At 31.9% G+C, this 26,113-nt stretch overlaps 1 protein-coding gene across 8 annotated transcripts in view; it reads right to left on the bottom strand.

Annotated features, from left to right (window-relative positions):
• The window catches only part of LOC130901028 (cationic amino acid transporter 2-like), a 50,585-nt gene that overhangs the window by 4,285 nt on the left and 20,187 nt on the right, over window positions 1-26,113 (bottom strand). For 3 of the 8 annotated variants that reach the window (XM_057812088.1, XM_057812087.1, XM_057812085.1), the window contains exons 2-10: window positions 16,339-16,576; window positions 14,087-14,215; window positions 10,042-10,197; window positions 5,880-5,984; window positions 5,537-5,823; window positions 4,429-4,666; window positions 4,033-4,135; window positions 1,963-2,132; window positions 1,595-1,758 (exon numbers count right to left, since the gene is read on the bottom strand). In XM_057812088.1, coding sequence (XP_057668071.1) covers window positions 1,595-1,758; window positions 1,963-2,132; window positions 4,033-4,135; window positions 4,429-4,666; window positions 5,537-5,823; window positions 5,880-5,984; window positions 10,042-10,197; window positions 14,087-14,215; window positions 16,339-16,576 — 1,590 coding nt within the window. Of the gene's footprint in view, window positions 1-1,594; window positions 1,759-1,962; window positions 2,133-4,032; window positions 4,136-4,428; window positions 4,667-5,536; window positions 5,824-5,879; window positions 5,985-10,041; window positions 10,198-14,086; window positions 14,216-16,338; window positions 16,577-23,111; window positions 23,215-26,113 lie in introns of those variants that run through there. The other 5 variants (XM_057812090.1, XM_057812092.1, XM_057812089.1 and 2 more) reach the window with 3 other exon arrangements.

Raw genomic sequence — 26,113 nt, 5'->3', positions numbered from 1 at the left:
TCAATATCATGAAAGGGATTAAAAATTTCAATAAAATGTATAGAAACATGTATTTAGACCGTGAAAATTCTCACAAAAAAGGTATAAACATGTTTTTTTTTGAAAAATAGTTCATTTTTGAGATAAGTGGCCCTGAACTGTTGTTTTTCAGTAATGGACCCCCTGGTGTGAGAATTGTGACGCGCATGCTCAGGTTAATTGGGCTGTAACTGTGTGGATTTGTGATTTTAGTAGACTGAAATCAGTTTCCTATAATAATTGTTATAAAGTTGATTTGCCGGTTATACACAATTGATATTTGTTAATTCACTCCCCAATTCTGAAAACAGCTTCAACTGTATTTAAATTGAATAATCTTTTATTATTGAAATAAATTTCAAAGGATGAAATCATATAGAACGGGTAGAAATTAGAATTTTCGTAGTGAAATAAGTGGAAAAGAAAGAAAAAAATTTCTAGTACAAACCAGAATGTCTGAAGATATGTTAATTTACTAATCTATTAAATAATTGTAAGTAATAACCCGAAATACATCATCTTTATTCAATTATTCAAATATCAACATTATCATCATCATTACTGTGTTAGAAATCGTCGCTAGGAATATCAAAATGAAACTAACCTGAGATTACCAAGAAAAGAATGAAGGTCACTGCCAGAAATAGCAGGTTCTGAAATACGGATTGTCACATTGATGAAGCTATAGACTTACTAACCTTATCAGAAGAATTTTTGGAAAATTTCTGGAAAGTGTAAAAAAGATGAATGAGAACTTTCTTATCGCTCGTTTTTAGACGCATATTCTGAACAAGCAAGGTATTGGGACTAGAATAACAAGTGGCCTTTTTCAGGAATCTGAACTTTGATACTTTTTTGTCAATCGCAAAGATATCGATCAGAAAAAATGAACAAACTAACGAACAACGTGTTTAGAAAAATGTTATTGAATCTGACCAAAGACAAGGTGGGAATGAATACTATATCCTATTTGTTCAAATTTGACCTACTGAATATTGGAACTACTTATCGAAATTATCCATTAAAAAAATATTAAAAATTAGTAAAATTATATTGTTTATTTAGTAAACAAAATTATTTCATCTTTGGATAATAAATAAAAACTTTCAACGCCCCATTGCCAGCTGTATACATCAATTACTGAAGGATATTCCTTCAAAATCCTGTTTACTTTGGGACTTTTCACCCAAAAAAAAGAGATTTAGTCGAGCGTCACGGCAAGGAAGCATTTTTGGAAAAAATATGTAGAGATCTTTTTTGTCCAGTTTTTCACGTTCTACAAGTTTGTTCATATACAATGTATTAAAATTTCCAACTCCTTCCACGTTATACATAAAATACCAATTTTCTGAGGATTTCCGGGAGTTTTCTCCAATTTGCGTTCGCGAGCAGAACAACTTTATTGTTCTTAACACAAACTACTCGTATACTAAAAATCATTTCTATTGGTTTTAGTGTCAGGTTAAAACACTTATTTCTTAGATTATCAATTAAAAAGCAACATGATAATTTTTTTGTACAGATACAATGTATTAATAGAGTAAGAGAATGTATAAAAATTAAGATATTGACTCACTTTAAATGACAGCTTTTCATCAGCTACAGGTTGTCTAATCATAATCACCATTAATACTGCCATCCCAATAATAGTAATAATAAAAGCCAGAATATAAAGAGGCTCTGTAAAAACAAGTTTTCTTCCATTTGCTACTGTAGCACAAAATAAAGCAGTAAATATGCCTAGAAAAAAAAACAAAATACCATAATAAATATAAAAATAAAAATAATCATATAAAAATCATAAGGCGAGTGAAAAAATGTTTCCTCTTTGTCTAGAGGAGTCCAAATAATAGAATTTATATAATCAAATAAACAACGGAAAATGGTGCCATAACTAATATGGAAGAGACTTCAGATTGCTGATGGATCTCTTCTGATACTTACTGAATAAAGCTATACTCCAATTTACTATAATTGATGATTCCTTTGTGGGATACTTTATGTTATGTAGATTAAACAGATTTTTCAAGTTCTTCATCATGTAATTTTCGATACTTTCAATTTTTTCATTCATTTCCAAACCGGGATACTTGCTTTTCTCAATTGGTTGATACCTAAGATTCAATATTATAATGCCAAAAATTTATAGTCACTGTCCATTACGTGTTTATCACGTCAAATTTACAATTACAAATGATACATGAAACGATAAAACAACACAGATAATTTTGTTTCTTTGTCACCATTGAGAATGCGCACACAATGTTTTCTCAGTATCAGTTAGTAGCATAGTTGATGAGTAGGGACTGGAAAGCTTTTTTTGTGTTTTATCGTTTGCATCAACGGAATTTTTAGTTACTTTGCAGCGTGCCTTTTGTACTAAATTCTGTTGTGATCCTCCAGATAATATAAACATTGTTTATAAAAGAAAAAGTACCAAACGATCAAAAGTTAGTAAAGAGAACATTGAGTGGAAGGAAGAGTCGTTCACACGTATCGCAAAAACTTCGAATTAACATTAACTGAGGAGATTATCTGAGAAGGAGGCTCCTACAAGAACGTTCTTATCGCTTCCTTTTGCTATAGGCACTAAGCTCGCTAGCATAACGTTGTCCGATGACGATTAAGATTTTCTAGATCACATCATCTTCAGTTATGAATCGATCCATAGTAGACACTCATATACTTAACTGGAACTGATACTTCTTATTTTGATACTATCGCTCAGTTAAAAGATAATGAAATAAATAACTTCACTTTCCTCTTTACTATCATAATGAAATTTGCGATTAAAACAGCTACAGACTCTTCACGAGGTTACAAAGAAGATAGAAAGTGCGCCAATGAGGATCACTCAGCCTTGCCTAGCGCTTATAAAGAAACTAAAGTAGTCACTTGGATCAGGTACATTTTGTACTAACATAGAGGGCAACTGTATAAATCGAGGGTGTGAGTGCTAGCACTGCCGCCTCAACTAGCAAAGACATGTACCAAGACTCCTTAAGATGCACCTCGCGAGAGCCTGGAGCAAGCATGAGGCTATACACTTACATGAACTGCTACTCTCGCTAGGACAACCAGTGGGAATTTTTACTTCGCTTTCTTAAAAACGGTGATTGAATTTTTCAACAATTTAGATAGAATAGAAACATTACTTTCTAATTCTTTTTTTAGGAATTATAATTGATCTTGATTCCATGAAACAATTAGAATTGCTGATTCTTCTCAAACAAGTAAAATTGTTTATAATTTGTGTCTAAGAGTCGTAAACTACTGACTAATCAAGAACTATTTTAAAACGTGCATAGTTGAGCAAGATCGTTTTGTCGTTAGTCCTTTTGGATTTTTTGCCACTTTATCGGCCAATGAAGCAGTCCACGTAACTACACGGTATAAGGAGGCACAAAAAACATAATGCCGTATTATTTCAATCTTTTTAGTTCACTACTAGCTGACCTTCCGAATCGTGGAATAGTATTCAAGCAGCAATTACTCGAGAAACAATAACCAACTTTGTAGATGGAAATCGCAGAGTATAAAACTATTTGAACTATTATTTGGTTTGATGTATCATGTATAAGTAATTAGGCTTTAAGCCCATATTAATGAAACACACGGTATTATGAATTAATAGTTACGAATGAGCTTATGTGATAATATGAGTTTGCCAACTAATCAATGATAATTCACACTCAATTCTAGTTGGTAGTAGGTTATATCTACGTAATATTTTTAGTAAATTATTGCTATTTTTAGTTTACGTCATCAATCAATTATTTATTATTTGTTAAGTGAAGAAATAATGCTTCTAGTCTAAAAAATAATGTCTCCATAAAAGACATTCACAAGAACAAAATTAAGTTGGAATTTCTGTAACCGTTGCTGATACTTATATGGAAAATTACCTTTGGTCTCTGAAGATGATAACTTGGTTATCGAAACGCGAGTTGGACAGTATAATTGTTAATGTTAGTATAGTGGTAGCTTGAACAATGTGCTCAACATAAAAATTACCTTAATAACAATACAGACACAGCTACTATGGTGTATGCCATAAGTGTTCCTATTGACATCATATCAATCAACTGATCTAGATCAAATAAAATTGCCATTATCCCTAAAAAACATTTAAAGAATGATGAAGTAAGAGATTAATGAATTTATATATTCTATGAACGATAGAGAATGAAGTTATTTTAGACTGATTGAAAAGAACTTATTGAGACAGATCATCATTACTTAGTCATCAAAAAGACCTACGTAGTTTATTGAGTTAATAAATTTGTTCTTAAAACTAACAACAGGTTTTGTTACTAAGCGCCTTATCAGAATTGTTCCGGAAAAATAGATTTAGTAGAAAATCCTTCAAGTTTCATATAACTAATAATGGGATTTAACAGAGAATCTTACCTGAAAAAAGTCCTGATAAAACCGTAGCAATAATTGGTGTTTGCGTTCGAGAATCTACTTTCGATAAAACTTTGTAGATAACACCATCGTTAGCCATTGCATATATAACTCTTGGTAAGGGAAACATTGCTCCTAACATACTAGTACATAAAGCAAAAATGGCACCAATCGTTACGATCCATTTAATTGCAGTCCATCCTATTTGATCGAACACATAAGGAAAAGGAGCTTCAGCATCCTGAAATGGATAAATATAATAATAATTTTGAAACGGGCAGCTTTAGATCACTGTGATCACACTATTTATTGTCCCTGCACTGAAAGTTACGAGCATTTCATAAAATATCGAGGAGAGCCTTCACTATCGATATCTAATACACACACTATTTGCTTACATCTACATCCAACAATTAAAATAAAATTCTTATAAATTATGTTTGGTAAAATACCACTTAACACTTTTAAATCTCAAAATAGATTGCATAGATGGAGGGGATGAAAAATTAGAAACACTTATTGTGGCTTCTTGGCATCGTCTAAAGCAAAAATAAAAAAGATATCGAAAATAACTAGGTTTAGACATGGTAACTTCCTGAAAAAATTAGTTTCTCAACGAATACATAACACAATGCCATTTTATTGTTCGAAAAAACCAACTTTCTCAACTTTATATAGAAAATTTTGAAAAAGCTGGTTGTGAAATAATTGATCCATTAATTTTTTGAGTTTTTTTCTTCAATTTCTTGTCATTAAATCAAAAAGCGTTGTAGCAGCAACACCAAGAATTAGACATATGTTTAAAGCTTAGTTGGTGACCCTACTTGTGTATTTATATAGACAGTAATTTGAATTGTCGTTCATTTCTTTTAAAATAAAGTTGTATAATTCCGTATATACAGTATGTAGTCTTTAACTTCCAGATCTTGATCGATATTTCAATAATAAGCAGAAAATAAGTCCACTAAAATCTTTCTAATTTTTACGATGTTGCCAATCTACTTGAACTTGAACTAGACTGATCCTTTCACGGTACATTGAAAATTTAGCGGATTAACTAGGATTGCCATTTCAAAATGGTGCATTTGGGTGTTAATCAATGTAAGCTAACCTGTAGATAATACGGCCAAGTCATTGTTAAAACTGTGGAAATAGCAAAATACGCGCCAAATATAATTGATAATGATATCACAATTGCTAAAGGAATATCTCTTTGAGGATTCTTAGCTTCTTCTCCGGTTGTAGCGACGGCGTCAAAACCAACAAAACCATAAAAACATTTGGCTGCTCCGGCCATTATACCGGCAACTCCGAAAGGTATAAAGCCTCCTGCCCCGGCAACTTCTTTATCTGCTGGTGATAGAGTATTCGTATCAATCTGCCAATTTTTTACATCAGCTTGAAGAAAAAATATATAAGTTATTTCCCAACAATTTTTTCGTGATGTCTCTTACCATTTATTGATCCTGCCACTATAGCTATACATATCGTAACCAAGTTTATTATCGTGAAAAAATTATTGAAACTTGAAGATTCCTTCACTCCGAAAGCAAGAAGACCTAAAACATACAAGCTGCTGAAAGATTCTGGTCAAATTATACCTTTTAATTCAAAATTTATTAAAATATTTAGAGAATAAATATCATAAATTAGGAGAGTACTAAATAGTTAAGGCAGATTTGGAATATTATTCATAACATTTCTTTAATACTGTTACTTTGCTAGAAAAAAGTTGTTTAGTTTCATAGATACTATTCTTTTCTCAATGTATAACCTTATGTTGAAACATGCTTGATTATTTTTTTTTCTGGCCATTGTTGAGACGAAAATGAACATTTTCTCATGGATTATGGCTTCAAAAAGTCCCGAATGTAATAAACGACAATCCTGGAACCATGTCCCGTACAGCAAACTTGATTGATACCCGTAATCAATTAATTCAATATTATTTGAAAATGTTCATGAGCGGTTTTTCCGCGAAAGTCGAGTTCGTCTGTATCTATTTATTTTTTCTATAATAGCGAACGAAACGAACGAATTAGAATAAAATTCTTTCCTCCCACAAATGCGGTTGTTTTTTCTTAAATTCGGATTCAAAACGTGCCAGTAAATCATCATAATATTAATATTTTCTCCTTTTATAAATGATTAACAAGGATTACACCTTTGAAATGCTAAAATACTATAGCTGTGATTTTTAAGGTCATAAAAACGGTTCTTGCTTTCTAGGAGCTCATTGTTTCCATTGTACTTTTGTTTCAGAGACAATGTAGTTGGTTTGATGAAGACTTGTTTCGACTTTTCATCCACTCTACACCTATACCTAGAAGATATTTTGTGAAAGACTCACATTTTTCTGTTTACAAAATGTCTATGGTGTAATGGGTGCACCATTGTGACACATCCATAAAAAAATTCACTTGGATAACTCTTTAAAATATCCGAAAATGCATTGAAATTTTTAACGCGGAGCAACTTTTAATTAGCATTAAATTAAGAGATATCTTCTTTATAAGTAATTTTCCACGAAAAATATTACATATACTATTGACTTCATTAACTATATCATATACTGTTATTCGATGGACGCCAAGAACAAGAGCACGAATTTTATTATTCATTATTGGAATGGTTAGGGTGTTCACCATATTCCGTGTAATATGGCCACGAATAAATTGTTTATAATTTCATGACACGGAGCAGAAATAATTGTCCTCGTATGGGTATTAAGAAAAAAAAAACGAAGATAAAAGAGAAAACAAGATTATGGAAGATATTTCAGCAATAATAAAAAGAATGTACAGAGTATTCTTCAAGAAAAAAGAAACAAAAGGTACAAAAATTCTATGAATCTATGAATCAGTACCAATGCTGAAACAAAGTATTAAATAAACGTTTCATGCAACAACAATCTTGCCCAAAATGTGCTAATTTTCAGTTTTTGAGGGTCGACGATTTTTCCAAAATCAAAAACCATTATGTTTTCATTTCGTGTTTCTGTTTGTCTCGTGTGTAGAGAGCAGAAAGGTAACTCATTTTTTTTTTAATTTTGAACGAAGTTATTAAGTATTGCAGAATCCTCTCTCCCAAAGTCAATTCATGGCTACGCCACTGGGTCCACTCTGCATTTTATAAATATATTTGGTTGCATCCGGTAAGTACTACGAGGATAGTCCGAGAAATACCTGGCCCAATAAAGAAAAGACAATTCTGGAAAATATATATTTATTTTCCAACGTAATATTCTTTTAGCTTTATATGTATACTTTTCCCAGCGATGTTCAATGAGTTCGAACTCCCTTTATAATAGCCATTAACCGCCACCATCACCTCTTCATTGTGGGAAAATCTTTGACCACCGAGGCATTTGTTCAAGTCTGGGAAGAGAAAATCATCCGAGTGGGCTAAATCTGGCGAATAGGATATATGAGGTAGCAATTCAAACCTTCATTCATTGAATTTGGCCGTTGCAATAACGGATGTGTGAACTGGTGCATTGTCTTAATGAGACAACACTTTTTTCTTAGACAAACTCGGCCGTTTTGATTGATTTTTTCGCTCAAACGTGCAATAAATTCGCATAATACTTGCCGTTATGTAATGACCCTAAAATTCAGCTTTATTTCTCATTGCCAAACACTCGAAGGAAACAACTTCACGACAGTATTTTTGTTCCATTCTGAGCAAACGCGGTACCCATTTCGCGCATATCTTTCTCATGTCCAAATTTTCAGTTAATATACGATGTACCGCACTTTTTAGAATGCCTTCTGTGCGCTAGCTCGCGCACTTTCAGTCGATGATCATACAGTACCGCTGTATATTTTCTTCAGCATTTTTGGAGTCGTGACCTCATTTGATCGACACAGTGATGCTGGTCTTTGCAGGTCGTAAAGCCTCGTTAAAACTCTGCTACGCAATAGTTTACTGTTGATAATGAAGGAACAGTCCCAACCAGAGTAGAATCTAGTTCAACTTTCATATTGATTGCACTAATGCCTTTCAAACAAACGTTTTGTATAACATAACGATGACCAATTTTGAAGCAACTACAGCCATCTCTTGGCCAGGCCAGACCATCCTCGTATATTCCTTCAAGGCTCTTGTAATTATTCCGATTTCCGCATTTTATATAGTTATATAACATTTTCTTAATTAGATATTCGATTTGGAATTGTGTCAGATATATAATTTAGCCATAAGGTGTTCTGTTTTAAAATGCAAATTGCTTACGATATTTTACTTGAAAAATCCTTGCATGTCACATTTCAATTACAGAATAAATATCATAAAAATGAAAGTGTATTATTATTTTATTGTTTATATTGACAATTTCTTGTTGCATATATTCCTCATTGAGCTCGAATGTATCACAAGGAAATATATATACATTTACTAATCATCTGATACAAGTAAAAAACGTATGAATAAACATGAAGGTCAATTTTTATTCTAGTTAAGTTTATTATTTTAGAATTGGGACAATCTAGAAGTGTCATAACTGAAACTTCTTGTTTTTTATATATGTATATTTTGTTCAAAATGCTGAAGTCACATGTCCATATCGTGAACTAAATAATGACTAAACAAAATCATCAACAAACACATCGGAACATGTTTAGTAGGGCACAAGCTGCAAGTAAAACTGCTCTTGACGTGATTACTTTAAAAAAACGGAACTACCAGAGTAATAAGTTTTATCGAATATATTCCACATTTCTGGTTAATTTTAATAGTGCTGCGTCTCATGGAATGATTTGATGCTTTTAAAACTGGTTCTGTAAACACGGCGTATTTTTACACAGCCTTCCTCATGTATGTAAGATAGTGAATATTTCAACCAAATGGGTACACAATATTTTGTATAAAATGTAACATATCTGTGAGATGAGGGGCCGCGATTAATTAATGCTGATCAAAAGCTCGCTGTCTTCAAGAAATGAAACAAATCAGTGGATACCATGGAATAAAATTGAAGTGAATTTTTCCGTCGATATGTAGATGAAACTTGGAAACACCCTCAACCAATGAGTTGTGTACACTATTTTTCAAATAAGAAAGTCAATTAAACAATATTCCACAAGAGTTGAACTGAAAAGTATTTAAACACGTGCGATGAAAAGTTAAAAAATCCTACAAAATATTTTTTATTTTGTAATAGTAGAGATGACAAAAACGAAAAGAATGATTATGAAATATTTTATAATTAAAGAACAGAAAAAGAACAATAAATTTCATATTGTCTACTTCTTCAGTGCTCTTAAACTTAGCCTTTTGCCTCTCGGCACCCAGCCAGTTTCATATTGTAATCGCGTATTCCCTCTATCGTTCGAGACCATATATAACATAAGAAAAAGAAGCATTTCAATACATGTATGTTTTATTATTTTTTAGTACATGTGTGAAATAAACTACTTTCTTAGGTAAAAATGAGTGTGCAATCTATCGTTTTCATAAGTTGTCGTAGGAAAAATAAATTTCTGCATATCCCGGCTATCGATATAGGAATATTACAAATGAGATAGAAAAAACCTGTGAGTGGATTAAATAATCTACTTGTGACCATATTATTGATGGAACGATTACAGATTCAACTATAAGTGAATTTTATCTTACCTGTTAATACCATAACAAAAATAAACGATAAAAAGTCTGGGTAGGGAGATAAAAATGAAATATCTATAGGCATCCATTCTGTTAGTTGATTTTTGATTTTTTTGTCTACCAGTGCGTCTAAATAACTACTCATTCCACGTGCCACACTTGCCGTACCTGTAAGGTAATATTAAAATTTTCATTTCATTAGACGCGAGAAAATGTAAATTTGAACACCTGAATCTTTTTAATTTCCTTTTTCTTTTAGAAGAAAGGAAAGTTAGTATTCATTGATAATGAATAGGTAAAATAGCAGTTAGAAGCCGATAACGTGGTTTTCGACACGTGCCTCCGACATTGCAATTTTGATCGTTAGTGTACTAGCAGCCCAAATTAAATTACTACACATACAGGATATTTATAAATTCATGACACAAAATTCAGGAGGTAATTGCTCGTATGAAATTAAGATGGTTTTTTTCTTCCTCAGCTCACCCTTTTCCGATATATCACCCTTAAAAGAAAATGACTAAAATTTAGATTTTTTTTGTTTTTCTAGAATTCTCTGTTAAGCTAGAAACTTGAAATTCTGTAATTTTCGTGCACTCGTAGAAGACTACAGCCATTTTTTCAATATTCCTGTTACATATTACGGGGGTGCAATTAGCAACCCTTACTTTTCATATTTCATATCAAAATTTCATAAAATTCGACTATTCATTTACCGTGTTTACCTAATGTTTTATAAAATTATATCAGAATGATGTCTAGCACTATTGTTGATAGTTACCAATCGAGGTCTGTAAGATATGCGTTATCTGTGTATTGTAACATGTATAGAAACGCTGAAAAATCCGACAAGCATTTTGTGTATGATTTTGCAAGCTAGACGTCTTTATGCTGAAAAATATCGGTAACGATTGACGCCTCATCATTCCATATTTGCAGTTAGACACAACCGCCTATCTGAAACTGGAATTTAATGGTATAACCAGCAATTTTAGATGAAATTTGTATACAATTGGAAACAAGGACTAGACCAATTACCAACACCCTAAATATCAGCCTTTCATCTATGTGGTGAGATATGAAAGAGCAGCAATTATATCCAATGGGTTCAAGCTCATTTATCTGGAGATTTTCCTCAACAAGTTACATTTTGTGAATGTTTAACACACGAAATGCGACACGGCCCTCAAATTTTTATATAATGTATTGTTTTCAAGAGTATCTTTCATATATAGTCAGACGAGAATTCCCATATAATTATAGAGCACCATTTTCAAAATATTTTTGATATATGGATTGATATTGTATGGTATAACAACATTTTCCTCTTCAGCCATTGAATGAAATGTCTTATACAAGTTTTCTAGAAAATGATTCTCTTCAACAGACTGCTAGGCAATATTTAGATGCAACATATCCCAACCGTTGGATTGATCGAGTTTGGCCCCAACGTTGGCCTTCTGGATCTCCAAAGTTAAATCCTTGTGATTTCTGTTTATGAGGTGACATTAAGTCATTAGGCTAGATGACACCGTTAGTTGATATCAACGATTCGAATAATCGTATTCAAACAGCGTGTGATACCATAAGAAATACACATCTTTTAACGTGTACAGCAACTCATGACATGTAGGCTACCTTCATGTATTTTGGCTTGAGGTGGTTATTTCTAACATTTATAATGAATCGTATTACATTTTACATCTTTACTGTTGTCCACTCAATTTATTAAAAAATTATAAATTACAGTGTTTATTTTTGTTCTCTGCAACTGATTGTTTATTTCATAAAACTTCTGCCAATTTCACTCCCGTATAATGTAAAAAGAATATTGAAAAAATATTCGTAGTTAGTCTTTTGCGAGTGCACGAAAATAAGTTTGAACTTATTCCGATTTCTCGGTCTGTTACTATTTCTGTTTCAATGAGATCTTCAATTTGTCGTATAATATATATTTTGTACGCATATATTAATAATATTAAGTTTTTGAAGACTACTTGCAAGTGGTATTTAGAAGAGGAGTCAATAAAGTACGAGAAACAGTACACAGAAGACAATTGCTGACGATTCAGCTAACCTGGCTGTAGGCGACAAAAACGAAGAAGCAACAATCAACATACAGACGCCAATCAATAAAATTAATTATTGAACCAAGAAATGGAAAGTTAGCTTAAACAAGACGATACCATATCTATGGTAATACAGCAATGTATCTGGAACTAACACTAGATGGGAAATTACGCTGGAAACTTCACATAGAAAAGAAGCGATAAAAAATAGGTACTATATACAAGAATATGTTTTGATTGCTGGGAAGAAAATTCACTATGTCAATATAATAAATTAGTGTTGTATAAACGAACTCTGATGAAGTTACGGAATTCAACTAAGGAGATGTTTCAGCGAAATCAACACAAAAATAATCCAGATATCACAAAATAAAACGCTGAGGAGCAGTGTTAATGCACTCTGTTGCGGCCACGTGAACATCGAAGGAATTCGGCTATACTCAATAACATCAATCTAAATAGAAGAGAGAACGAAGCGTAAGTTATTTAAGTGATTATTGTAAAAGCTTAGCAAACTGCGAAATTACATATTGTGTAGTGTTAATTGTAATACAATTCAAAGAGTTTCTACTGAGTAAAACCTATAGGTTCAGGACATTTATGGTAACTTTTTATAGAATGAAACTATTTATCGATCCCGCTGATAATCATATTTCAATGTTAGGAAATCCCCCAAGGTTTCCTTAAAATCAAAAAAAAATCATGACCACACGCACTGCCACAAAACGCTTTTATTAATTCGTAAGTTTTTGGACGCTTTTGGATTCAACAACTGACCCGTAACTATTATTTTGAATGAAATAATTCACTCTATAAATAGGCTAGCTACAGTTAAGATTTGATACCATACATTTGGACATTTGAGAAGATCTATATATGGGGAATTTTATGTCCGATTAACGACACCTTAATAAGATTTTCAGATAATTATAATAATAACATTCTGCATTGATGTTAGAACAATTAAAAGAATCAGTGTTTTGTAACTAGTTGAAAGAAAATTAACCTCGGCACTATTTCGAATTAAAAATGGTTTGATTAGAATTGCTAGTTTTTAAACTGAGTATTAAACAAGTGGAACATGGCGTGAAATATTATGTAGTTTAGATTTAAATAACTCAAATTTAGTATCATTATGTTCCTAATCAGTTAATGAAATTAGAATAAGAATTTGAATTACAAACTTACATAATAATCATCATCTTAGAATATTTTAATTACCTCCGAAAAAGCTGGTAACAGCGCGTTAATTATATACCTAATTGAAAAGTATTTAGTAGTAAGTAAGTAAGGATTTATTGAATCAGAGCAAAATTTATTGTCCACTATTATACCTACAATTTTATACAAGTACTGAAAATAATTCAAGTTTACAAAACAAATATCGGGCTAGATTTGTATGGAAAGAATAAATAAAAAATACATTTCAATAATCCCGCGTAGATTTCTCTAAACCCTATTGTGACTGAGGGTTTGAGCGTGATCTACTTGTAAAATTATCGTCTAAATAATATCTAGTCTAACCTATTTTGGTATGTATCAAATAAAGGATAAATACCGAAATTGGTTTTAAAAATCAATTTTTAATTAAAATAAACTTAATAACAAGACGACTTTTCAATAGAAAAATTTAAGTCCATATTCAGAATTCATTAATTTTCATTTATTTCCGATTATTTGAATAGTGATGATTTTGTAATAATTATATTACCGCGTGTGATGAATCTACAGAGATTCAAAATTTTAACCTCGCGATCTTAGCACCCCTTGTGAGGAATTTCGATTGACCAATTATACCATCTGAAAGGTCAGAAATTGTCATGAAAGGTTAGTTAGTTTTATTAATTGGTCAGCGTTACAAATTTTTTTATTAATGTTTAAAGCTTTTCATTGAGAAATGAAATGAAATGAAAAAAATCCACCTATGCGTGATCGCGAAGCACGCGCTAATTGGTCAGCTTATATAAACTATTGCATTGTCAACTTACCGATCACATATTCTAAAATAAGGTTCCAGCCAATAACGAATGCTACAAATTCTCCAACACTAACATAACTATAAACGTAAGCTGATCCGGCTTTCGGTACTCTCGCGGCAAATTCTGCATAACACAAACCTGCCGAAATAATAAGTGATAACCCATTTTGGTGGAGAACGATTATTTTTCCGAATCTACATTTAACGTTTAAAACAAGATAGCAGCATTTTTGATCATAAATACAATTGGTTATCAATTCAAATACGTTGTTGTAAATTATTGAACAATTAATAGACCAGGTTCGATAATTTTTGGAACCAAAAAAAAATAGTAAGCAGTTGGATGAAACCTATTGGAGATGAGTTTTTAAGGATAAAAAATAGCAAAGTTTTAAGTAATACAACTTTTATATTTCCAATTTTTGACATAACATGAAAATTTATGTGAAACTTTCAAATAACCAAGTTTTTTTATTTTTATCTTTTTCAGAATACACTGTAATTTATTTGAGTCAAAATATTTATTTTTCCACCTTAACTTAATATCAAAAAAGCAACTTGGCTTTCAGTCGAAAATTATGGCGTCAAAATATCAGCTTTTTTCAAAAAGTCGGTGTGCTCTGTTTTCTGATGATTTAAAAAATGTACATTTTGGTAGTAATTGTGCTCAGAAAATGCAAAAAATCGAGAAAAACAACAATGACAGTTTTATGAGTATCTCTGGCAATTTCTATCGAGGTCTTAATTATGGTGGCACCATCATCTTCTACTTGTTTCCAAGAAAACCCCTGAGACTGTAATATTTTCATTGTAACTTTTATTATTTTGTCGTTGGCTTTTTCGATAGATGAGAATTTTTCTGCAAACATGGCATATTTGTATGGCTTTGATAATCGAACTTTGGAATATTGTCTGAGGTTTTTCTACGACGCGTTCCTCTCTTTTAGTCGAAATAGCTGCTGGTTTTGTTGTGAAAGTAACTGATTTTTAAATTTCTGGGTAGTATATTTCAATTTGCAATTTTTTCGTAGATCAACGTAACATCTAATCTTACGTTTTTTGATTAATTAAAGTATAAATTTTAATAAGTATCTCAAAGCACACCGAGTTTTTGAAAAAAGCTGATATTTCGACGGGAAAATTATTTTTAAAAATTAGGATACTTTTTTTGATAGTAAGTCAAATTAAGGCGAAAAAATCAATATTTTAAATCAAATAAATTACAGTGTATTTGGGACATAGAAAGGTGAGTTTTCCCCAAAATTCGTAGAAAAAAATTTTTTTTGAGAAAGACAAGTAAAAAACCAAAAACTTGATTATTTGAATTTTTCACATAAATTTTCAGGTTATGTGAAAAAATTGTAAATACAAAAGTTGTAGATCTTTGTATTACCTACAACTTTGCTATTCGATTTTTTCCTTAGGAATTGTAGTTTTGCTGGATATGGAGATAAACCATTTTTTGCCCTAAAAATCCCTTCCCACTTCCCGAACACGGATCGCCCATAATTTATTTTTCTTTTATTTTTTATCATATTCTTCTTTTTCAATAAGGTTTATCCTACTATTATTTTTGTTCAGTTGTTATAATTTTTGAAGGCTTTGACCCTGGTCTATAAGGTGTATTATAACATTTAAATTTATAATTATTTAATTGTTTTTTATGAATAAAATTTCGAAAAAAGCATTTTTTCAATAATAAAATACAATGTATTTGGAAGTTATTTATAATTTTGAACATTTTTCTTTAAATAAATTTCGTTATTAAGTAAAGATACTTACTCTTAAGCAGAAGTAAAATTTTTTACAAATCTCTTATACGACTACTAATTTTGATATCTGATTTATTCTATTTTGTGTTTTGGACCATGTCGAACTGTTTATAAAGAATACCTTTTTCACGTAAACACACTGTATAAATAATTTGTTTCGAATATCGCGTGTTATTTATTATACAACATAACTTGTGACTGAATCTAATCAATATTCTGAATCGAAACTGATACCGGCTCATAAGTTTTTATTGAGCTTACATACAAGGTTGTTGTGTAATGCCAAATCAATTAAATTGTCTTTGCTGAAATAGATTGCATCATGGCGCTATATTTTTATCCAAGATATTACTAGAAATTAACCATGTATAAATATAACAACTTATTTTCCCATGGAATGTGGAGGTTGAAATACCGCATTGCAATTATATAAACAATTTTGTTATTGAACTGAAATACCTACTATTCAGGTACTTTTTAAATTTTTTACCTGCAACTGCAGACGCTACAGCTGCCACTAGAAACGAAATACAAACTGCAGGACCAGCTACAGTTTTTGCAACAGATCCAGCGAGTACGTAGACTCCTAACCCTAAAGTAGACCCAACGCCTAACGCAGTCAAATCCACAAGTGTTAAAACTCTAGCTAAAGGACTGCTTCCTTCCCCATCGTTTCTTTTTTTACGACCGAGTGCGGAGAAGAAATTTGTCACCTGTTTGATCTTCATCTGGAAAAAATAAAAACAGGAATTGAGAATATGAGAACAAACATAAAAGAAATAAGTCAGTAATAATAACAACAATGACCTTCACTATTTTTACTATCAAATTGGTTGCTATTTATAAGAGATAAATTAGACACTCACTTCAAAAAGCTAGAAAGACAGAAATGTATGATTAGGTAAAAAAAAACAAACGATTCTCTTCATAAATGGTAGGATCAAATGATTGTCACGGAAATGTTTGTTTTTATTGCAAGTGACCAATTAAAATTGTGTGTGAACGAAGAATGAATTGATCAATATAGAAAATTGTTCACTTCTGAAGCTATCCATGGAGCATAAGGGCTCTTTGGAAACTATGATCTGAGGTCAAGTAGATTATGTATCAGCTGATTGTGGATCCTAAACCAAAACTAGATTCTGATCACAGTTTCCAGATTCTAGATCGTCAATAATTGTTATTGAGCATTTATCAACGATTTACCCCCTCAAACTGATTTTACACTAAAAATTAACAGCAATGAGCTACGTTAGTCACGAAAATCAATAGTAGACAACCATTTGAAGAGAATAAATAAGTTCAGAAAACCATAGGAAAATAAAACAAACCATGAACTGATAGCATTTACCCATTGGTCTATCAGGGTAGAAAGGATCATATTATATGACTACGACTCAATTAACTCGATGAGTTTCCGAACAAAAATGAACGTGATTCGAGTTAGTTTCCGAACATTCAGTTAACCCGATCATAGTTTCTAAAAAGTCTTATGGTGAACTCTGTTACAAGATTGGTCAGCTGTTTGAATAGCAATAATAACTTTAATCAATAAACATTAGGGGTGCACAATGTAAGGTAAAAAAAGTGGTCACCACTTGACCACCTCTACCAATGGGTTAGCAAATGGTAGAATCTTAAATACATTTTGAATTGAAAATAAATACAACAGAAGGTAAAGTTTCTGTATCTGAAGATGATAACCTTGTTATCGAAACGCGATTCAGACAATGTAATTTCACCCCAAGTGTTTGGTTTTTGGAATAATGGTAATTATTGAATGACTTATTAACTCTGTAATGTAATTATCATCACCATTTCTTTGTAAATATTAATAATCTCGAAAAACTGTAGCTTTCATTCCAAGTTTTTCTCTAACTTCTAACTCATTGTGTTCTCAAAATACTGAAAAAACACTTTTTTCAATTTTTTTCATCCAAACCAGGGAAATGATTCCGAAAAATTCTATGTCAGGCACTTCAAAGTAAATAATATTGAAAATTAAGAAACTTCAACAGAAGATAATCCCTGTAAGTAATTCCGAAAAGATGATTTTGCTGAAAATTTTACCGGAGTTTGTACTTCATTAGAGAAGAAAATTCCGGATTTTCACCAAAAAAAAAATATTTTTGGAAGTATCAAGTGAAATATGATAGCTTTAAAAGTGGCTTGGTGCGAAAGAAGCTTTGTCGGTAAAAATCCTTATAGGGATTATCTTCTCTAATCAAGGACAAGCTTTGGCAAAACAAAAATCACAGCAAGATTGAAGGTTTTCCTAAATTCGAAACTATACCCGAATTAGTACCTGAGGACCCATTTCCTTGAGATGGTTATATTGAAAAATATTACCAAATAAAATAAATATATCTAATGTTTTACTTCAATTGAATATAGATATGAAACATTCACCCGAGTGAGATTCACCTCCTAAATAAACTGTACAAATTATACAAACAAAAGTTTTCGCATAAACAAAGTGGACTGATAAATTGATATGCTTAGGAGTTCATATGTTAAAACGACCTTCATTTTTGTTGTTTTGTAGAATAAATATAATAATTATTAATTGGAAAATACTTAACCATGGATGTCGAAAAAATAGTGTATATATCCTTTAATATACGTTATCTTTACGTAAGATACTACCAGCAAAAATTTAAATATATAATTACTTTGAATATATTATAAATATCTTTGACACTTTAACTTAACAAAGCCTATTTTTCGATAACATTTGAGCACGCAGTACATATATAACAACCGAAAATTAAACAGAGGTTATTTACAGAAAATACTATACGAGGATGGTCCCAGAAGTAACTGGTTCAACAAAGGAAAGAAAAATTAAAAAAATATATATATTTATTTTATTATTCCAGCAATGTTCAATGAGTTTGATACCCATTTTGTAATAAGAATCGTTAATATCCTCAAAATAGCCATTAATAGCCGACATCACCTCTTTATTGTTGATTTTTGACCACCGGCAATTTTTGCTTGATTACTACGCTCAAAAAATCAAACGATCTTTGCCTTCTTGGGAGCTAGTTTTCCCTTTTCAATCCATTGTGTTTGAAGTGATGGACCCATGTTCCATCCATGGTTATAAAACGGCGCAAAAATTCGGTTTTAATTCTACCACTGCCAAACATTCAATGGAAAAATATTACGATACTGTTTGTGTTCCATTGTGAGAAAACGCGGCACCCATCTTAAGCACAGCATTTTCATGTCCAAATTTTTCAGTTAATGAGATGTACCGCACTTTTTGAAATGCCCACTATGTCGTCTGCTAGCTCGCGCACTATCAGTCGACGATCATCCAGTACCGCTTTGTATCTTTTCTTCAGCATTTCTGGAGTCGTCACTTCATTTGATCGATCACTGCGATACTGGTCTTCGCAGGTCGTAAGGCCTAGTTTAAACTCTGCTAACCAATATATTACTGTTGATAAAGAAGGGAGCAGTCTCACCCAAAGTAGAATCCAGTTCAGCTTTTATATTGGTTGGACTAATGCCTTTCAAATAAAAGTAAACGATAACCAATTATTTCCAAGTTTACAAATTCACAGGAAACGTTCACTATTGATGGCTTCCAAACAAATACTAAACAATGTGGCGTCTTAAAATATATACTATATAGATTGTATACTTTCTAATACAGTGGTATTTTTCAAGTATCTACCGTCAGGCCAGGTACTTCTAGGACCATCCTCGTATATTTAACGTCTTTGTCCTTCATACTGTATTTTTTTCAGTAACTATTTTTTCTAATTACAACGTATTTCAAAATTTATGTGGCTTAATATATTTTACAGGTAGTCAAATTTCACTAAACTGCGACTGCGACGTAAATAGTGACATAATATTTTTATAAACAATTGTTTAACATTAAAATTATCTTCACAAACGGTTGTTGAAATCAAGGATTACACTCGTACATATTTTCGTAAGGATTTTAGTTCATGACTGGTCATAAATGCCAGACGTACAATTAAATTAATAGCTAACAAAAAATGTTAATAACAACGCATTTTTCACGTGCTTGATAAACGAAAAAAAAACTGTTTTTCATTCAAAACAGCTCTGAAAAGTTACCTTCTGATGTAGATAACATCAAATTAAAATTGTTCCTCTGAATAGAAAGTTAGAAACTATGTTACATTGCATTGATGGAGAATGCGTCATCTCCAGAAAGGACAGTGTACAAAAATTTGCTAACAACAGATCAATAAACATGAAACTAGAATACTACAAGTTGTTAACATTAGCTAAGCGGGTGCTTAGATTTTATATGGTAACTGAGTATATTCCGAAAGGGTATGTGCTTGTATAGTTAAATATTGAATTGAAATCCTCATCTATTTGTGATTACTAACATATTTTTAATCTTATCTCACACTCAAACTATCTCTTTGACGAACTCAAGGAAGTTTTAGATTCATTAGTAGGTATTTTGCTGCTCCCGAAAATCCATGTACATGTTGTGTCATCACCTCAAAGAGAACTTCTTGACGACATATTTTGAAAGCAAGAACAGAAACTAGGGGGACTCTGGAAGTTCTACTTACATACAAAAAATTACGTAGATATTATGTTATGATCTGAAAATAACTGTACTAAACCAGTCCCTAGTATCTGAATCTCATCCAAATGGGAAAATTGATCCCATGGTCGCTTTCTTCCGACTTATTTATCAAAGGTATTTATTAAGATTATTTGGGATCCATCTTTGACATTTTTGCGTGGTTGTAGATGAATCTGATATTTTGAAAACTCGAAAATCGAGTTTTTAGAAATTACAAATATAGACAAAGCTAATAACTAAAAGTGTCTTAAAAAAATAGAAATCCTACATTCAAGTAACTATGTTGGAATTTCTGGAACCGTTAGTGATATTCATACTGAAGACACTGTTTACACTACCACTACACCAACACTTACAATTACACTGTCTGACGCGCGTTTCGATAACCAAGTTATCGTATTCAGATACTGAAGGTAAAGTGAAACCGTATCGACTTACCTGTTTTATACTAAATTTACCCACCAATAAATCTTCTTCCGCGGAAATTAATTCCAGCGGGAAAACCTCCTTGGCAGGAATCTTCACATTTATTTCTTGACAAGGATATGGTGGGAAAATTTAGTATAAAATAGGTAAGTCATGTCATTAGGTTTTACTTTACCTTCAGTCTCTAAAGACGATAACTTGGTTATCGAAACACGCGTCAGACAGTGTAGTGTAGTGTTGGTCTAGTGGTGGTGTAAACAGTCTATTCAGTACATTTAAGTAAACTATTATTGATGATATCACTTGAACGTTGTTTATCCTGTATTAAGGACAATCTAAATAGTCTTCTGGACCGTAAATTTAAGATAATCGTGTTAGACATTTTCAAAAAGAAAAACCATAATGAATAAAAAATAATTCACATAATTGATTATTTGACTGATTGAACAATTGACCGATGGAAATAAATAATATAACGTAATAGCAATATACCTAGTGAATATAAATTTATAATTACCTAGAATCAATTTCTTTTTACTTTAAACTATTTGTATTGACAAATCATATAGAAGTGATCAGATGTTGGTTCTTATTATTTGATGCTTCTGGTGATTCCTATATAATTAAGTACGAATATTGAGGTGATTCTCTTTGATGTATTCATTGACAAGAAAAGTGGAATGTATAGCAATTTAACCCGAAATTGGCCAATCAATTTTATGTGGTTATTCGGCGTGATGTTACCGTTTGATGCTCTGTGAGATACCTGCTTGTGTGGGCCCCAGGTGGCTAATCGAATGAAATCGTTCTAATTTTTTGTTAATAAGGGATTTTAATCATTGGTACACTCTTTCATTGTATTCCCATCAAGCATTAGATTCTAAGTTTTTAGTTTTCATCACAATAGTTATTCATTGATGAACTTTAATAACCATGTGGTAACTTTTTACAGTAGGAAGAGTCGTATACACGTATACTGCTATCTGACAGAATCTACTAGTAAATTAAAACATAAAATTTCAAATGCTTCCACTATTCCATTGATTTTTGACATCTGGACTTGCTCACGAAACAGTGTGTTCCCCATCTCGTTGGGTATCACATATGATACACAGCACGAAACCTCTCTTTAATTTCATAGAAAATACCTATACAGCAACTAGCTCAACATTCTCTCGAATTTCAGGGATATTCCAATACATTCACTCAATCATATTCATAAGAGAGTACGATTGGTGGTGGGGATCCTTCCTTACTCGGCCGAGCTTTCGGTAGGTGTAATTGGGCCATAATCAGAGTACATACTCGATCGACTGACAGGCGAGTTATTTCATTCCATTTTGTTTTGTTTTGTTTTAAAAATATCCAGATAAAGTCTATGCAAAAATACAAAACTTATGATTGTATGTGGGATTTCAAATCAGATGCTTATAGAAACAAATATTGCCGAGATACTGTCTATGTGAAGTTGGCTTAAGTAATGAATTACCAGACTTCGGTCCAATGTGAAGTTAAAAACAAATAATTTTCGATCGACCTATAACTATATCTCCTATAGAAGGAGAAAATTGTAGAATCTGGCTCAGATTCGAAGGAAAAATAAAGTGAAGTATAATTCCATTTTTATTAAAATTGCAGGTTGCAGCACAGTGTTAGTTATTGCCTTAATTCGACTGCTGCACTTCCATCTTTATAAATGATCTTTAGTTATTTATGTTTATCTTATTATTTTACAGAGAAATGTTAATATGTACTCGTCGCATCGATGTAGCTCGAATACTTGGCCGAGATACATTTACAGTGCATATAAAATGATTGTATTAAAAAAAAAACTAGAAAACACTTTAAGAAAAAAATTATTGTAACAACTCTAAAGGATTAGGATGCTTTGTAGGACAATTTTAGTTTAAAACTAATCCCGCATTCCTGATCAAAACTAGTAAAAAATAAAGATAAATATTGAGCAGCTGACAGTGAAATTAATTATGGTCAGTTATTTTATCCTTATATCATAAATAATTCACTTTTTGTTTAACTAAGAACAAACATTTTCTCAGTTGTTTGTAAACTATAATTTATTTTTATTTTGACGAATATTAATGTAATGCTACTAGATATAATTTCCACTAGTTCTGTTATCAATCATGTTTGATAAAATGACGAAATAACAGTAATTTAATCTATTTAACGTTGCACTTTTCATAGAAAAGCCTTGGAAAAACTTAAAAACAATACAAATTTAATCTTACCTCTCAGTATATCTGTATTCGAGTATTCAGTCACACGGGTAATCAAGAAAAAATGACGAGAGGTTTAAATTACGATTGAATTAAGACCTATCGTTAAGATAAGAAGATTTTATCGGAACTTTGTATGTAAAGTGCAATAAAAATGAAATAAATCAGAGAGAAATTATTTTACAATGGTAATTGTGATTAATTGGTACATACTGAACAAACATTAGATTTTCTTTACAATTTAACCGAGAATAAAGATAATTCTCACATTGATAAAAGACAGTGTACAAAAATTATTATTTATTTTTCATTGCTTTCAAAGGAATACTGCAAAAATTCAATTTCAGTTAGAAAATGTGAAGCGCACCAACTGAATCAGAATCATATGATTTAGACGAGGAATTATATTGTCTGGTATAGTTCTTCCAATATCAATTGCAGAAGACAGTTATGCGATGAACAATCAATATTTCATAAATACGCACGGCACTCATACCAAGTTAAGAAATGAAAAATAGTTTTTACTCCCCGTATAAAATTCGGTAAACATATAACAAACCGTCAGTCCCTGTGGACTCCTCGTTTCCATTGCATTCCATGCATTTCTATTGGCCGAAGCTGTATGTATACAAAATATTCTTGCTAGAAAGTCTGCGATAAGCATTGGCGTGGCTGACAAACACAGCAAGTTATTTTAAATACATTCCAATATTCAGCAATCATAATAAGAATTTATGAAGTAACTAGAGTAAATAAAATTTCTATTTATCGAGTAGTCACGAAAGGGGTTTCTGTGGATCAATCACAGAATCGAAAAACATGTAAATTAAAACTAAGCTACTCAAGATTTTATACGTAGGACAGTTTATATAATAAGGGCTGTAACATTAGAAGTAATACAGCGAAAGGTAGCCGATTATCAGAATACAATTATACCGGTTTAGAAAAATTGCGTTAAGTTTTGTCAGCATGTGGTTCTAAACACAAAAAGCTGAATTAACGGCTGGCAATAACCGAATCGTCAAGGATCGTTCGATGACGACGATAAAGTTTGTTTACACTCCCAAACTAGTTTAGATTTGCACTCAATAGCTTTCAAAACCTCCAATGTCGCTTGGATATTTGAGAGAATGTATATGAGCTTTTTAGAGAGGTTTTTATTCAAACTCTCCTGAGCACATTTGTTTATTGCTAGCAGCTCTACCTGAAAAATGGTGAGTGATGTTCGTAGAGGTATGAACAACTTGCATTCTGGTCCATAAATTCCTAATCCACCTTTTTGTGATAGCTTCGAACCGTTTGTGTACCAGAGAGATACATTTCGTAATTTCGAAAGATTTTTGTTGACTCATAAATAGGGGTCGTTAATTACCACTTCGAATGGGGTATATTTGTGCAACATGCTATGCATTTGGTCCATTGGATTGTCAAGGCTTTCGAACTTTATTAGATCTAGAATCGTATCAGATTTCTTGGTTTTAGTTTTACTGTCTCGATTAGCTTGTGGGCTCTTTCTTCACTATAAGGTGAAGAATAGGCATGTTCAGTAGCGCCTCTAAGGCTGTAGTGGGGCAGGTTGACATTGCCTCTGTAATACATAGACAGATTTGCCTAGGAATCTTGTTTATTTTTTGTTTGGAGCTGTTGTTTACTCAGTTTTCGACCACCAAATAAGCACATGTAATTATGGGTTTGATGACTGGTATATCCATTAAGGGGTTAGGGGTAGTCCGAATTTTCAAAAAATCAATTTTTTTGCATTTTTGTTAAGTGTAATATCTTTAAAATTCTCTCTGAAAATTTCAAGTTGATCCGATAATTAGTTTTTGTGTTATTCGACAAATAACAAAGAGAACTCGGGCACTTTAAAGTGCTCGGGAGCAGGTAGCTGAAAAAATGGATGCTGCACGTGTGAAAGTGGCAGATCAGAGCGCCAACGACAACACTCGGGAAGGCAGAATGCTTCGTAGGAAACAGCAAATTGATGTTTTGGAAGCTTCCACAATGGCTGAAGAACTCTTATATGGCCCAGGAATAGATGACTCGGTGTAAGTAATTTAATAATTCGTATTTCTGAACGTAAATCTTGTGTGAAACTTTAAACGCGTGTTTCTCAAAACTATGTTTTTTGAACTCGAAAACCGCTCAGTAGATTTTAATGAAATTTATACAGCTTTTAGAATACATAATAAATTCGGGCCTGATCGAAGAATTTTTTTTTTCAAAAATTTCGATTTTTTAATACCAATTAACTGTTGATTTTTCCCAAAAATCTAGACAATAATTTCCCGAGGCCGCCATTTTGTTAATTTTTGAAAAAAAAATCCCTCGATCAGGCCCAGGATTATCTATTTATAAAACTAATTTTTTTTATCCGATTGATTTTAGATGAATCTCCAAGGACTTATGATTGTCACCGCAAGGACCTTTTTTTGGAACTGGGTCAACACAGACAGCTATAGCTTTGGAAATTAATTTTTTTTTTTGAAATTTGCTTGACTTCAAGTCAAAACATTGTATAATAATGCCATACAACTACTTTTGTAAAATAACACGATTTAATAGCAAAACAAATACTGAATATTCTCATTTTTTCGTGCCTCTGACTACCCCTAACCCCTTATACCACTTTAGGCTTCAGTCCCCATGTCTTTGTGACAAGTCCATATAGCTGCAGTGGCTTATGCAAATACCTTTTCGAGGTGATAGTTCCAGCTAAGTGTTTTATCCAGGATGACTGCTAGATATTTTGCTTCATTGAAAAGTATTAATTTAGTTCCATTAAGGATAGGTGCGTCTTCCTTCTAGTAACTTGTGGAAATATTAATTCTATCGTATGTGGTCCACCTCGAATTCTGAAGAGTTAACACTATTAATTTATTGTGTTGAAAAACGAAGCTTAATAAAATAATCAAGTAATTTTGAACAAGTTTTGTTCACAACATCTAAATATCATGTAAAGTATATTATTTATTGCGTGTGGATATTTTCAGTATTAGTTTTCCTCTTATTGT

Source organism: Diorhabda carinulata, chromosome X (assembly GCF_026250575.1).
Source record: "Diorhabda carinulata isolate Delta chromosome X, icDioCari1.1, whole genome shotgun sequence".
Lineage (NCBI taxonomy): Eukaryota > Metazoa > Arthropoda > Insecta > Coleoptera > Chrysomelidae > Diorhabda > Diorhabda carinulata.
Note: the sequence above shows the minus strand (reverse complement) of the source record. Positions and strands in the feature narration are given on the sequence as shown.